General features: G+C 36.8%; 1 protein-coding gene across 2 annotated transcripts; it reads left to right on the top strand.

Annotated features, from left to right (window-relative positions):
* The first annotated feature begins 5,002 nt into the window (after positions 1 to 5,002).
* LOC111894032 (uncharacterized) lies at positions 5,003 to 7,948 on the top strand. Of its 2 annotated transcripts, none has more exons than XM_023890096.3 (5): positions 5,003 to 5,393; positions 5,912 to 6,211; positions 6,386 to 6,517; positions 6,626 to 6,742; positions 7,352 to 7,948. In XM_023890096.3, exons 2-5 carry the CDS (start codon positions 5,939 to 5,941, stop codon positions 7,688 to 7,690), a joined length of 861 nt encoding a protein of 286 aa, XP_023745864.1. In that variant the 5' UTR covers positions 5,003 to 5,393; positions 5,912 to 5,938; the 3' UTR covers positions 7,691 to 7,948. The 2 variants fall into 2 exon arrangements, with proteins under 2 accessions (XP_023745864.1, XP_023745863.1); XM_023890095.3 differs by having other exon boundaries at positions 5,006 to 5,378.
* The last annotated feature ends 4,910 nt before the right edge of the window (positions 7,949 to 12,858 follow it).

Raw genomic sequence — 12,858 nt, 5'->3', positions numbered from 1 at the left:
GCATAACCTATACAGGCCATCCTACTACTGACTAAACAGCCTTAGCATACAGCTCATACAATAGGCATATAAGGCATCCTCCAAGATCCTTAGCCCTAACTAGCATGCGATTATCAGAATCATATATCAGGCACACAAGGCATCTTCCTAGATCCTTAGTCCTATTCTAGCATGCAATTCTAAATCAAGCCATATAGCATAACATAACATGTATAGGTATCTTGGGGAAAACTTACTTAAGCCCGGCCGGTCGCATGCATCACACACCTTGTCTTTCGTAAAATCATTCCGTTTAGATTTTTAGGAAACCATTTTATTGTAAAAATCTTTTAGCCCCTCAGTGTGAGTCCAAACACCCCCGAGGGCGTGTCCGAATCCCTCAAACCAGGGCTCTGATACCAACTTGTAACATCCCAAAATTCAAGCCCGAAAATTTCATTTTTGATTAATTAATTCATAAAACATTCATTAGAAAGTATTGTGTAAACACGACATCTCAAAACCAAGTATCATATTTGAAACCTACAACCATGAACAAATGTCATATCAGAGTACAATCCTAGAAAACACCATGCAGAAAAATCATATGTGTGTGTGATGCCATGCTACGCCGCCGACTCCTTCCCCTTAGACGAAGAGGTACCTGAAACCAAAAACTGAAACCGTAAGCACAAAGCTTAGTGAGTTCCCCCATCATACCACATACCATAAAATACCATCGGTATCTTTCAACCGGTAATCATCATCGGTATCTTTCAACCGGTAATTGTCATCGGTATCTTTCAACCGGTAATCGTCATCGGTATCTTTCAACCGGTAACTGGGGACTATTCCACCCCTACTACTAGCATACAATAGCAAGATATAAGCACACGTTCAGACATATCCGGGTACTGACCTACCCCTTGGTCCTAAGGACCACTATCAGGGAAACTATCCCTATCATGTAACATATCATACAAATATAACTCATAACCAAACGCATACCAAACCAAGATAAATTATCACAAAGACAATTATCTTCTAAATACTCCTCAATGGTGGGCCGACATTGTGGCCTTAGACCCACCCCTACTGGAAGGTAACTCACCTCGTAGCTGCTGAACTGTGCAGGAATCCTGTGACTGCTGCCACTGCTGCTCCGGAAATCCTCCGGCTAAAATTCCCACAAAACACTTAGTCAGAAAATAACATCTACCCTTAGGATAATATGACCATTTTACCCCTTGACCAAGTCAAAGTCAAAGTCAACTTCTAGTTGACCTGACTCGCCGAGTTGACTCGTCAACTCGCCGAGTCCCTATCCTTCCATCAGACCTCATACCCGTCTCTACTCGTCGAGTTAGGCGATGACTCGACGAGTTTTCCTTCTAAATGAACACCGACTGAATCCACATCCGACTCGCCGAGTTGTATGAACAACTCGTCGAGTTCATCATCAACTGATACTCATGTTCTGTCTTGACTTGCCGAGTTGTATGAACAACTCGTCGAGTTACTCTTCATCTTATGAACACGTTTTGTCCTCGACTTGCCGAGTTGATGAACAACTCATCGAGTACCATGAAAATTGTATTGGACTCGCCGAGTCCGTTCATGCACTCGCCGAGTACCATGAATTCCCAGAACACTTTGCTTAGTCCAGAACGTTGGGTCACTCCCCAGGACTCCTAAAACCCTTCCACACTCAACTGGTCCTTATGACCCTCACTGATATGGGACCAAAACCCTTGGACTCGCCGAGTCTATCACATTCCTTACTAAGAACTTCGATTTCTGATGTACAACACTTAACCAAATGATAGATCCAGGCCCCTAAACTCGATCTAGCACGTAAAGTTACAAACTTTACGTGCATGCATGGGACATTAGAGCTTAAAAGGCTCTAAAATGGTTCTTTTGTTGCATGGGGCCTTCCTTGGTGCAAAAAGCAACCTAGATCTGACTTGTGGCTCATAAAATGTCATGATACAGAAACCCAAACTCCCAACCATGTTTGCAAACATGGTTGGCCACCAAAAATGGCTTATAAAAGCCCTAAACCACCTCAAAGAGGGATCTAACAAATGAATGAGCAAGGTTCAGACTTTATACCTTCCAAAGACTGCAAATGATGAACCAAGCTCGAATCCTTCAGTCCCCTCTTGATCCTTCTATGCTCTTCCTTCTTCCTTGAGACCAAAACTCACAAGAATCACTCAAAAAGCCTTAGATCTTCACAAAAACGGCTAGGGTATCTATGAGGAGTGTTTGGGAGCATAAAAGGGGAAAAGAGGCTGCATAAGGTCGTTTAAATAGGATGCAAACCCCTGGATTAGGGTTTTTGTCCAAACAGCGGCTAATCGCCGAGTCCGCAGCTTAAACCCCGCGCCTCATCCCGCTTCTACTCGGCGAGTCAGTCCTTTGACTCGCCGAGTCCAAGGCCAAAAATGCAAAAATAAATGAAGATTTAATAACAAAATACATACCAAGAACCAGGTGCTACACAAAAACTTCTTTTCATTTTTAGATTTGGTGGTTTGATTGTTGAATGGTTCCACTTGAACCCTTGTAATATCGTAAACATCACCAAATTTGCAATCTTCACATAACCAATCATTTTTAGGTACTTCATCTTTAATGCTCTGCATACAATATGTGTGTTCGGCGCCATTCATACATCTACTACATATAGCGAGTAAGTGCTCAAAGCCTACATCTCTACTTATATCACACACAATGATATCACATAACTGGTCATCAACAACCTCAACATCCATTACCCTGAACATATAACTTGCAATAAACCCTAGACCTAGAAAAAAAACAAGTGTTTCACCTAACACCCTATTTTTAGAAAGAAAATTATGAATATTGAAAAAATTGTAAATAAAATTACCCAACATATTTATTATGCATGAACCGAGAAAGAGAGGCAACATGTCTGCTACGTGTTTATGTATATGTTTATGGACATGTAAACAAAAAACACAATCATTCAATTAAAGAGAGTTAGAATGTATATTAATTACATTTCACAAAGAAATTACCTAATAAGATTTATGTTTTATGCAGGAACCGAGAAGTAGAGAGTGCAGGGAAAAAAAGAAGGCTAAAATGCTAAATATTCGGTCCTGTTAAAACAAAATACACACACAGACACCATTAAAGATAAGAGAGAAAGGGAGTTTGTATGTATATATATATATATATATATATATATATATATATATATATATATATATATATATGTATTTGTTTTGTATTTTATTAGAGAGAGAGAGAGAGAGTGTGTGTGTGTGTGTGTATGTGTGTGTGAATTATATTGTGTTAGTATGTAAACACAAGCACACACAGTCACAAACACCATTTAACATACCTGCTATGTTTGTTTTTTTTGCAGGAACCGAGATCAGATCCTGTTAACACACAAACACATAGACAACATTAAAGAAAAGAGAGAGATAAAAAGAGAGGGGGGGGGGGGAGTTTGTATATTTATGTATTTGTATTTTGTTGTATGAGAGAGAGAGAGAGTTATATTGTGTATGTAAACACATGCACACATAGTAACAAACACCATTAAACATACTTGCTATGCTTTTTTTTTTCTGCAGGATCTGAGAGAGATTAAGAGTAAGATTATGTATTGGCCAAAAAAACAAAAACACGCATACAACTTATGTGAATTCACAAATAACACATACCTGTTGCGGCTGGAAAAGACACACACATACAACCAATTAAATTCATAAAGAACAATGATTATTTTTCTTCTATAGTAATTGAGAAAAAGAATGAGCTTTAGATATTAGGGTTTTAGATGATCACAGATTTACGATTTCAAGAATTATAAGATAGGAAGCTTTGGTAATTTATAGTGGATTAGATCACCAAAAATATAGGAAATGTAGGTATACATGAGATTTAGTCAATAAACCGTGATTATTATTTTGACTTTTTCTAATATTGACCAAACCAATATCCAAGATTACTCAATGCTTAAAACGATTGTAAACAATGTCTAAGGGCTTGTATGACTTAAAATTCAGCATTTGACTAAAAAGTCAAAGATCAGATTTTGAATTTTTAAATTTAAGATAAGATTGATTATGTGTATTCATTTCGAAATTCAAGTTTGTTTATTCTTATCCCTTAAATTTCGAATGTGATTCTTATCCCTTAAATATCGGATGTGAAACTAACAGAACTCATCTCGAAATTGAATTGGTCAAAAATTGAAACCATATTCTCTCTTATCACGCCTAATGAACCAGTCACAATGTATTCACTACTTCTTCACGCTCTCCATCTCTTCGGACCCAATCGACCATCGCTGATGCCCTACCCCATCCCGTTCTTCCCTTCAAATCGTCGAACCTAGGAGACCACATCGGTTTGTGAAGCCGACCGACGAACAATCGCTGCTTCTCCCTCCCATTTGTTTGGCCTCGTCGACCACCGACGATGCTCCCTCTGACGAAATTGCCACCACCGGACCAAGAACCACCACCGTCACTTTCGTATTTCCTCAAATCAGATGAAAACCGGATTAGCATCTTTGATTTATTCACAGTCGATGCCCATTGGGGCTACTATATTGCTATTTAATGTAACCTAGAAATTGAACGGAAACAATGAAATAATCCAAGGTTAGTAACGTAGGTGAATCAAGAAAACTTGTCGAACTAAAAGTTTATACATAATAAATTACAAAATCGAAGCGACTGTTCGAACCCAAATGACATCTAAAGTGGAAACCCTTTCCCCCAAACACAAAACCCTTTATGTGTCTTCTGATTGGGTCCTCAAGAAGAAGATATAATAAATATGTCTGTCTGAATGGCTCGTGAAGAAGAAGATTGAATAAAGGTGAAGGTGAGGGAAGATGGTGGTAACAAATTGCTACCGAAATAGAAGGAGACTAATATGCAGGGGTTTGACGAAGGTTGATATAAGGCGTTACAAAATGGCGTAGGCGTGTTAATTTTTTTTTTTTTTTGTGTAAGGATGAGATGACATCATCAAAATGATTCTAGGGTTGAGATGAATGAATGAAACCCAATAAATGACCCTGATTTTTACAAGTAATGTCATTAGATTTCTGGTTTAATATATATAGAGATCATTTTTGGTTGAAAGAAGGCAAATCCCAAACTAGATAAAATTCTGTTTAACCGTTTTTGGTTACACGGTTTTGGGTTCCCTTTTATTTAAATCGGTTAAACCAAAAATCTAATAAAGCGAACCAAACATCACAAACCTTATTTGGTCGGGTTTTGACACCCCTAAATTCGCAGAGGGAAACAGGGAATCGGAAAGGCAGATCGTCGTGGTTTACCGACGGAGCATCAAGTCGTGGTGATCATCCGGTTGACGTACTCACACGACAGTCAAAGGTTAGAGGCGCAATTGTAGGTGGCGAGGGTTTTATAGTTTGACCTAATTTCTCATTCTATCAATGTTCAAAGGAATACATCAAAGGGTTTTTTTTTAAGTTTTCAGTATCTTGGGTTCCGATTTCGCCTTCCTTTTCAATTTCACGAAGGTTTCGTTTCAATTTCGTCGGCTGAATCGCGTTCTTCGCCGTTTACTCGTCGTCCACTCGCCTTCGCCTAATGGTGTTGCGTTATCTGAAGGCGATCTTTTCCTTCCCGTCAATTAGAAAACTAGTTATATCATGATAACATAGCACCACGGTTTTACCTCCACATGCTTACATAATCTGATAATCTCTAAAGACATTAGATTTTTATGTATATTCAAACGAATAGCTTACCCCTTGGTCTTGCGGAAGCTACGTATGTCTAGAACTCTTTTGTAAAGTAAATTTCTTGAATTTAGGTCTTAGAATGCTTGAGATATGCTCATTTAGACTTGTCTTTTTTTGGTTGATATATGTTTCACTTTCACTTGCTTGATTTATCTGTAGTTTGGCAAAGAAGTAACCGGTGCCCTAATGGGATCACTGCAAGAAAGTCTGAACAGGTTCAAGAAGCAACAAGAGAAATGCCAATCAACCCTTAAGAGCATTGCTGCAGATTCTAAAACAACCATTAAGACAACAGCACCACCTGCTCCTAGAGTTGTGCCTCGTGCAAACACCTCCACTGAATTACCTTCTCTTCCAATTAAATTCTCTAATGACACTGAGAGGTTGCAGCATATTAATCGAATAAGGATTAGCCCTGTTTCATCTCAGATCAAACGAGTGGTTGATTTACTTTTCAAGGTCTGAATCTTACGTGTTCTTGTTCTCATTATTTACATTTGTAATCTGATTCCATGATATGGTGATACGTTTATAACCCCTAAATGGTTGGGTTTATTTTTGGTGTATGTTGGTTGGATTTCTCAAGAAATGAAAGTACACTGAGATTAATATTATTATATTATATATATACAGTCAAGGCAATCCTTCACAGCAGAGCAAATAAATGAAGCATGTTATGTTGATGTGAAAGGCAACAGAGCTGTGTTTGAGAGTTTAACAAAAAATCCAAAAGTTAGTTATGAAGGAAAACGCTTCTCTTACAAGGTAATAATCCTAACCTTTTTATGACATTATATTTTGTAATTCCAAAAGTACTTTGATGCAATTTACTGAAATAAAGTTTTTTTAAATTTTTTTTTTATTTATTTACAGTCCAAGCATAATGTGAGAGACCAAAAAGAATTACTCCGTTTGGTTCGGACATTTGCAGAAGGTATTGCTGTTGCTGATCTTAAGGATGCTTACCCAACTGTCATGGAAGATTTACAGGTATTTCCTTTACAACCTCCAAAATTACCTTTTTGGTCCCTGGGTATATCTGATTTTTGCAATTTTGGTCCCAAAAAGTTCTCTTGCAAGTTTCGTCCTTATTTGATGTTTTTGTAACGTTTTTGGTCTCTGTTTCAAGTAAAATAACTATATTTGGGACCAAAGTTGCATAAATCAGCTATACTTAGGGACCAAAATTGTAATATATAAAATAACGTGCAAGTTACATTTTTGGTCCCTTAGTATAGTTAATTTTGGCCCCAAAGAAGTTCACTTGCAAATTTGGTCCCAAAAAAGTTCACTTCCAAATAAAATGACTATATTGTTAAATAAAACCTTTGGGGCCAAAATTGTAAAAAAAAAAGTCATTTACTTAGAACAAAGACCAAAAATGTTATAAGGATCAAAATTGCAAGAGAAATGTTTTGGAATCAATATTGTAAACATAGTCATTTTACTTGGAAGAGAGATCAAAAACATTACAAGAACCTCAAATAAGGACCAAAATAGCAAGAAAAAACTTTTTGGGACCAATATTGTAAAAATGTATTTTACTCAAATAAAAAATTTATAATTCTTAATGAAGTCTGTGATGATGACAACTTTTAGGCCTTGAAAGCTGCGAGACAGATATGGCTTCTATCAAACTTTGACTCACAAGAAGACATAGCCTACCCTAATGATCCACGTGTCCCCATCAAAGTTGATGATGAATTGAAACAATTATTCAGGTCAATTGAGCTCCCACGTGACATGTTGGACATTGAGCGGGACCTACAGAAGAACGGAATGAAGCCTGCAACTAACACTGCTAAAAGAAGAGTAATGGCACAAAATGGGAATATTTATAACAAACCTAAACAAAAGAAGAAGAAGACTGAGATTAGTAAACGTACAAAGCTCACAAACGCTCATCTTCCTGAGCTCTTTCGCAACCTTAATGGCTAGTTGGATTTGCTAATGTATATGTTAATGTTTGGATAAATGAGAAAATGAGAATCGTTTTATGGATTATGGATGATGAATGTTTTTTCAGTATGTGTCACGACTTGATATTCGAGTGGATGATTTATGTGTCGATTTTTTATGCCTTAATGGATGCTTGAGGATCCATAAACGAGGTCTTGGGCTTAAAAGTCTTGGGATAACTGTTATAATTTATTTTGTAATTCGATTTTAGATTGGTTTATATGATTGTTTAAGGTAGTTTTTGGGTTTGGTTGGTTGGTTGAATTGTTCATTGTCCATAATCTTAGATTGTTAGTATATAAAAAGATCCATTTAAAAGCAATAAAATTCATGAAATAACCAAAAGTTGAGGGGTGTTTTAAGCATTTAACCATAAAATTTAGAGTTTTGAAAAATGATCACAAGATCCGCAGAGGGCTCTGCGGATCGCTTTAACCCTCTGAGGAACACATCACGGTACCAAGGATCTGTGGTGGCACCACTAAATGACAAAAAATTCGGGGGTTTTATAGTTCTGCAGAGGTGGCTCTACGGATCCTATGAATACCTTTGCGAATCGTTTAATGTTTCTGAGGATCGGTTGAATACCCTAAAATTGCCAAAATCCCGATTTTTTTGCCCTGAAAGTGTTTTTCCTCCAAAGAACAGATTTGCAGAGATGTGTAGCTTAAGAACAGATCCGTAGCATTCCCTCTGCGGAATTCCATTTTTTATTATTAATGACATGTTGTATTCAAATTAATTAAAAAAAAAAACTTATTTTACTTGCGACCCTCTTCCTATCAAAACTATGACAAGATTGGCATTGAGAACATCCTTAGGGCATTATTGTCCATTTATTGTTTTTTTTTCAATTATAATGATTTAAAATTATAAAAAAGTGTTATTAAGTAACAAAATCATTTAAAAAAATAGACTTGTTGATTTTGGCACAAATAATCAAATTACATTTCTATTAACCTAGACTTGTTGGCACTAAGTAATTGTTGGACATGTGAGTGACTTTTAAGTAATTTCACATGTTAGCAGGAAAAGAAAATGAAAGTAAGAAGAAGCTATAATAAAGAAAGAACTCACTGAAAGTACCTTGCTATTTATTGTTTTGTTATAGCATTTACTTTCATTTTTGTTATTACAACATTGTACTTTTCAAATCAAAATTAGGATGATATTTATTGCTGGTAGCCAAAATAACAGATTATTTGAAGATATGGTGGTAGAATAAGAATAAACCCAGATAAAAAATTACACAAATGATGTTATGCGGAATTCGTAAATTTATAATTTTTTTTTTTTAATTTTGATTTTATATGCAGAATTCAGTATGATTAATTTTTTTTCTTGCAACATAGTATGCGTGGATGGCCTGCACAATTAACTTGTAAAGGGGTGGTGGGGACTGTGTTGAGGAAGTTCATTCCAAAACTAAAGAGTAGGCGACTTGAATTATTTCAAGAAACACCGTTTGGGATCTTCATTGGTATGCCCACCCCGAATGGTGACTCAATGCTCTGTCATTTGATGATGTTGCATGAGGTTCATGATGTGCCGGTAGACAGGGCTGGGAGGTTTCGATTCGAGTTACAAGGCAGGGTGGTGGAATATGGTTAAACCGAATTTTGTTTGATTAGCGGTTTGTGATTTGGACCTTATGTTGATATAATCAATACAAAACACAACACAAAATCTGCATTACGGAGTAGGTTGTTCCCAAATTTGAGAGATGAAGATTTACTGCTGAAAGATATAGAATACTACATAAAATGGCCAACATTCTTGACTTGTAGCAATGTGATAATGCTTATGAAAATCGTATTTTTGTTGAAAGGTCTCATAGGACGTGATACAAATATGTTGATTTTGTCAGTAGTGTATGAGCTCGCCAATAATCTATATAATTGGAACAAGTAGTAAATTTACTATTTATTTATGTGACAACCCGAAGTTTGTCCCATCGCCGTAACTTGTTTCCGTCCATAAAACCGTCTTTAGCGAAATTATTCCGAATTCGTTTTTGGATTAAGTCAATTAATTTAAGACTTTTATTATGACCTCGTAAGTATCCAAACACGTTAGAAAATCATGAAAACGCCCCAATTTAGTAATTGGAAAATTTTTTGGTTTAGACCACGTCGGGTTACAACAACTTAATCGGGTGCGACCAAAAGCCTCGCTTAACATCAGTATCGGGTAGAATTCCACCGTGTCTCAAACTTTAACCATATATAAAGTGGAATGAGCCTCATTTGAAGCCTTTTCCACTCTCTCTCTACTCTCTCTCCTCAATCCAAGTTCTAGGTTCCAAAATCATCAAATTCAAGCTCCAAATCTTCAAGGTAACTATCCTAGCTTATAGTATAACATCTTTAGCCTTCAATTTCGTGTTCAAATCATGGAATAGGACCAGAAACATGTGTTTACGGCCCTGGAACAACCTTAGGCCGTGAACACATGCAAATGGGGTTTTTGAGCCTTAAAACCCTTCCAAACCACATTTGGAGCTTAGATATGACTTAGGGGCTTACCAAACTGGACTTAGAACACCTTGAACTTATCATTTAGGGAGTAAACATGAGTTTACAGCCCAAGCACATGCTTGGACCGTAAACACCATTTCTTGGGTAGTAAACTCCTTTTAAGGTGTTAAGATGCCCCTTAAACACCTCATAAGCCTTGGAATAAAGTCTAGAAGCAACCACAAACGGGTTAGAGGCCTTAAACTTGATGAAAACCACCCCCATAGGAGTTTACGGCTGTAAACCCCCCAAGGATAGGTTCATGGGCCGTAAAATCCTATATCTTAGTCAAATGATGCCCTAAATTCATCCCAAGGCTTGTATAATGACTTAGAATCACATGTGATTGACCTAAACACACTTTGAATGGGCACATAAGATTTTACGGCTGTAAAATCCTATTTTAATGTCGTAAACTCCTCAAATGGTCCCTATGATGTTCAAATCCCATTCCAATGCCTTAAAACCAAGCCTAACATTACCCCTCAAATTTTATAAGGCCATTTAGCACCCTAGAACACCCCACCATGAGTTTACGGCCGTAAACTCATGTGGAGTGGGTCATTAGGGCCGTAAACTCTCTTAGGAGTTTACTCTTGAAGAGTAAACTCCATATCCAAGCCATATACGTCCATAGATGTCACCCGGGTCACTCCAAACACTTGTAATGAAGTGTTTTCGCAACTAGAAGTGTATATCCTCAACTAATTAGTAGTTCAAAGCCTAATTAGATACAAATGTGTATTTTTTCATATTACATAAGAACCTCGCACGTTTTCAAGCCTCGAACCGGCGTTTAGCATCCTAGTCGACACATTCCTCGTCCGATGAGTTCATACCCCTACGTTTTTCCATGTTTTCAATGTTTTTAAGGGGGGGGGGATACAAGCAAAAGTACAAGGAAATCTTGTACTCAAACTTATGATTTCATTTGATCTATTTCATATTTCGTATGCTTTTAACATGGAAAACTGTATTAACCAATCGTTCAACTTGCAGAGTAAACCGTCATGTTATTTGTGAAACCCGTTTAAAAATGTTATATTTTATATTTCACAAATGTATTTCCACATCATTACTGTTAAAAGTATGAACCTTAGAACTTTAAGACGTCCTTGATAACACTCCCCGTAGATACGAGAGTGAAGGACTAATAACATTAAACCTAGAACTTTACCATTCCCCCTAGTTACGAGAGTGGTGGAATAATAACATTAAAACTTAGAATATTAGAACCGTCCTTGATAACACTCCCCCTAGATACGAGAGTGAAGGACTAATAACATTAAAACTTAGAATATTAGAACCGTCCTTGATAACACTCCCCCTAGATACAAGAGTGAAGGACCAATAACATTAATCTTAGAACTTTTGATATGTCCTTGGCACACTCCCCCTAGTTATGAGAGTGAAGGACTAATAGATTAGAATGTTCTGTTTTATTATTTTAAATTCATTAATCTTAAGATTGGAGTAACGTCCTTGATAATACTCCCCTTAGATTCGAGAGTGAAGGACTATCTCTGTAACCAGAATCTCCTGGAGGGAGAGCGTGACTTGAGTGTATAGATCTATACGGGATTGACTATCCCACGCCTGGCTGCTAGCTACAGCCGAACCGAAAGGTTCAAGGGTGACAAAAAGTCATATAAAGATACTGGCCCCATTCCGAGCCTTATCTAGTCTGTAGTATGGTTATGGAACTCGCAATCAAGATTATGAAAACTTTATACTTACTTATTAGTTTTATATACGTGTTAAAACTAATGTACTTTTCAAGGATAAACAGGTTTTCAGGAAACATCACACGAACACATAAAGTATGGTAGACACTTGTACATTACTTTCAGAAACCGATAACCAACTATAAACTTTTAAGGAAAATAAGGGTTTTTCCTGGGGATAACAAACTGTACATAACCGGATCGTATAACAAATGGATAACTAAACTATACTTATAAGAAAATATGGGATTTTCTTGGATAACAAACTTCTTCGGAAAACTAAAGGAAATTTGTGCATTTTCAGAAAACAAACCTCTTATGAACTCACCAGCTTTATGCTGATTTTCAAACTGCTTGTATTTTCAGGTTTATGCTAGACAGGTACCCCCACGATCTTTTGGAGAAGTCGGAGCGTATAGAAGACCCGTCTTAGCTTTGGTTTATATGATATATATGTACAACACATGTAACTCTTTGTTTTCAGATAATGTAAATGAATCTATGTAATGTAAAGTTTTGTGTTTATTATGCTTACTATGTACATTGGTTGCGATACTTCATGACGTCCTCCGCCCCGGAACGTTTCCGCCTTCGGTTTCGGGGTGTGACAATTGATAACTACAAGATGATATATATTGATTATAATGAGTACGACAGATTTGCATGGAGAACGTTTTTATGGAGGTATAGCAAAACACAATTACGACTCTGGTTTGGGAGAATCTACATATATTTACGAGATCAAGCCAATGTGGGTTCCGTGAAGACATTGAAGTATACGGTGACCGGTTTTCACCTTCCATTTAATGTTAGTTTTATGTGCAATTAATATTACACATTTTAAAGTGTTTATAATCATCTACAAATCATAACATGTTAAAGTTATACTAGTTATGGATTTTGGAGA

Source organism: Lactuca sativa, chromosome 7 (assembly GCF_002870075.4).
Source record: "Lactuca sativa cultivar Salinas chromosome 7, Lsat_Salinas_v11, whole genome shotgun sequence".
NCBI lineage: Eukaryota > Viridiplantae > Streptophyta > Magnoliopsida > Asterales > Asteraceae > Lactuca > Lactuca sativa.
This window is presented reverse-complemented; position numbering and strand designations above follow the sequence as displayed.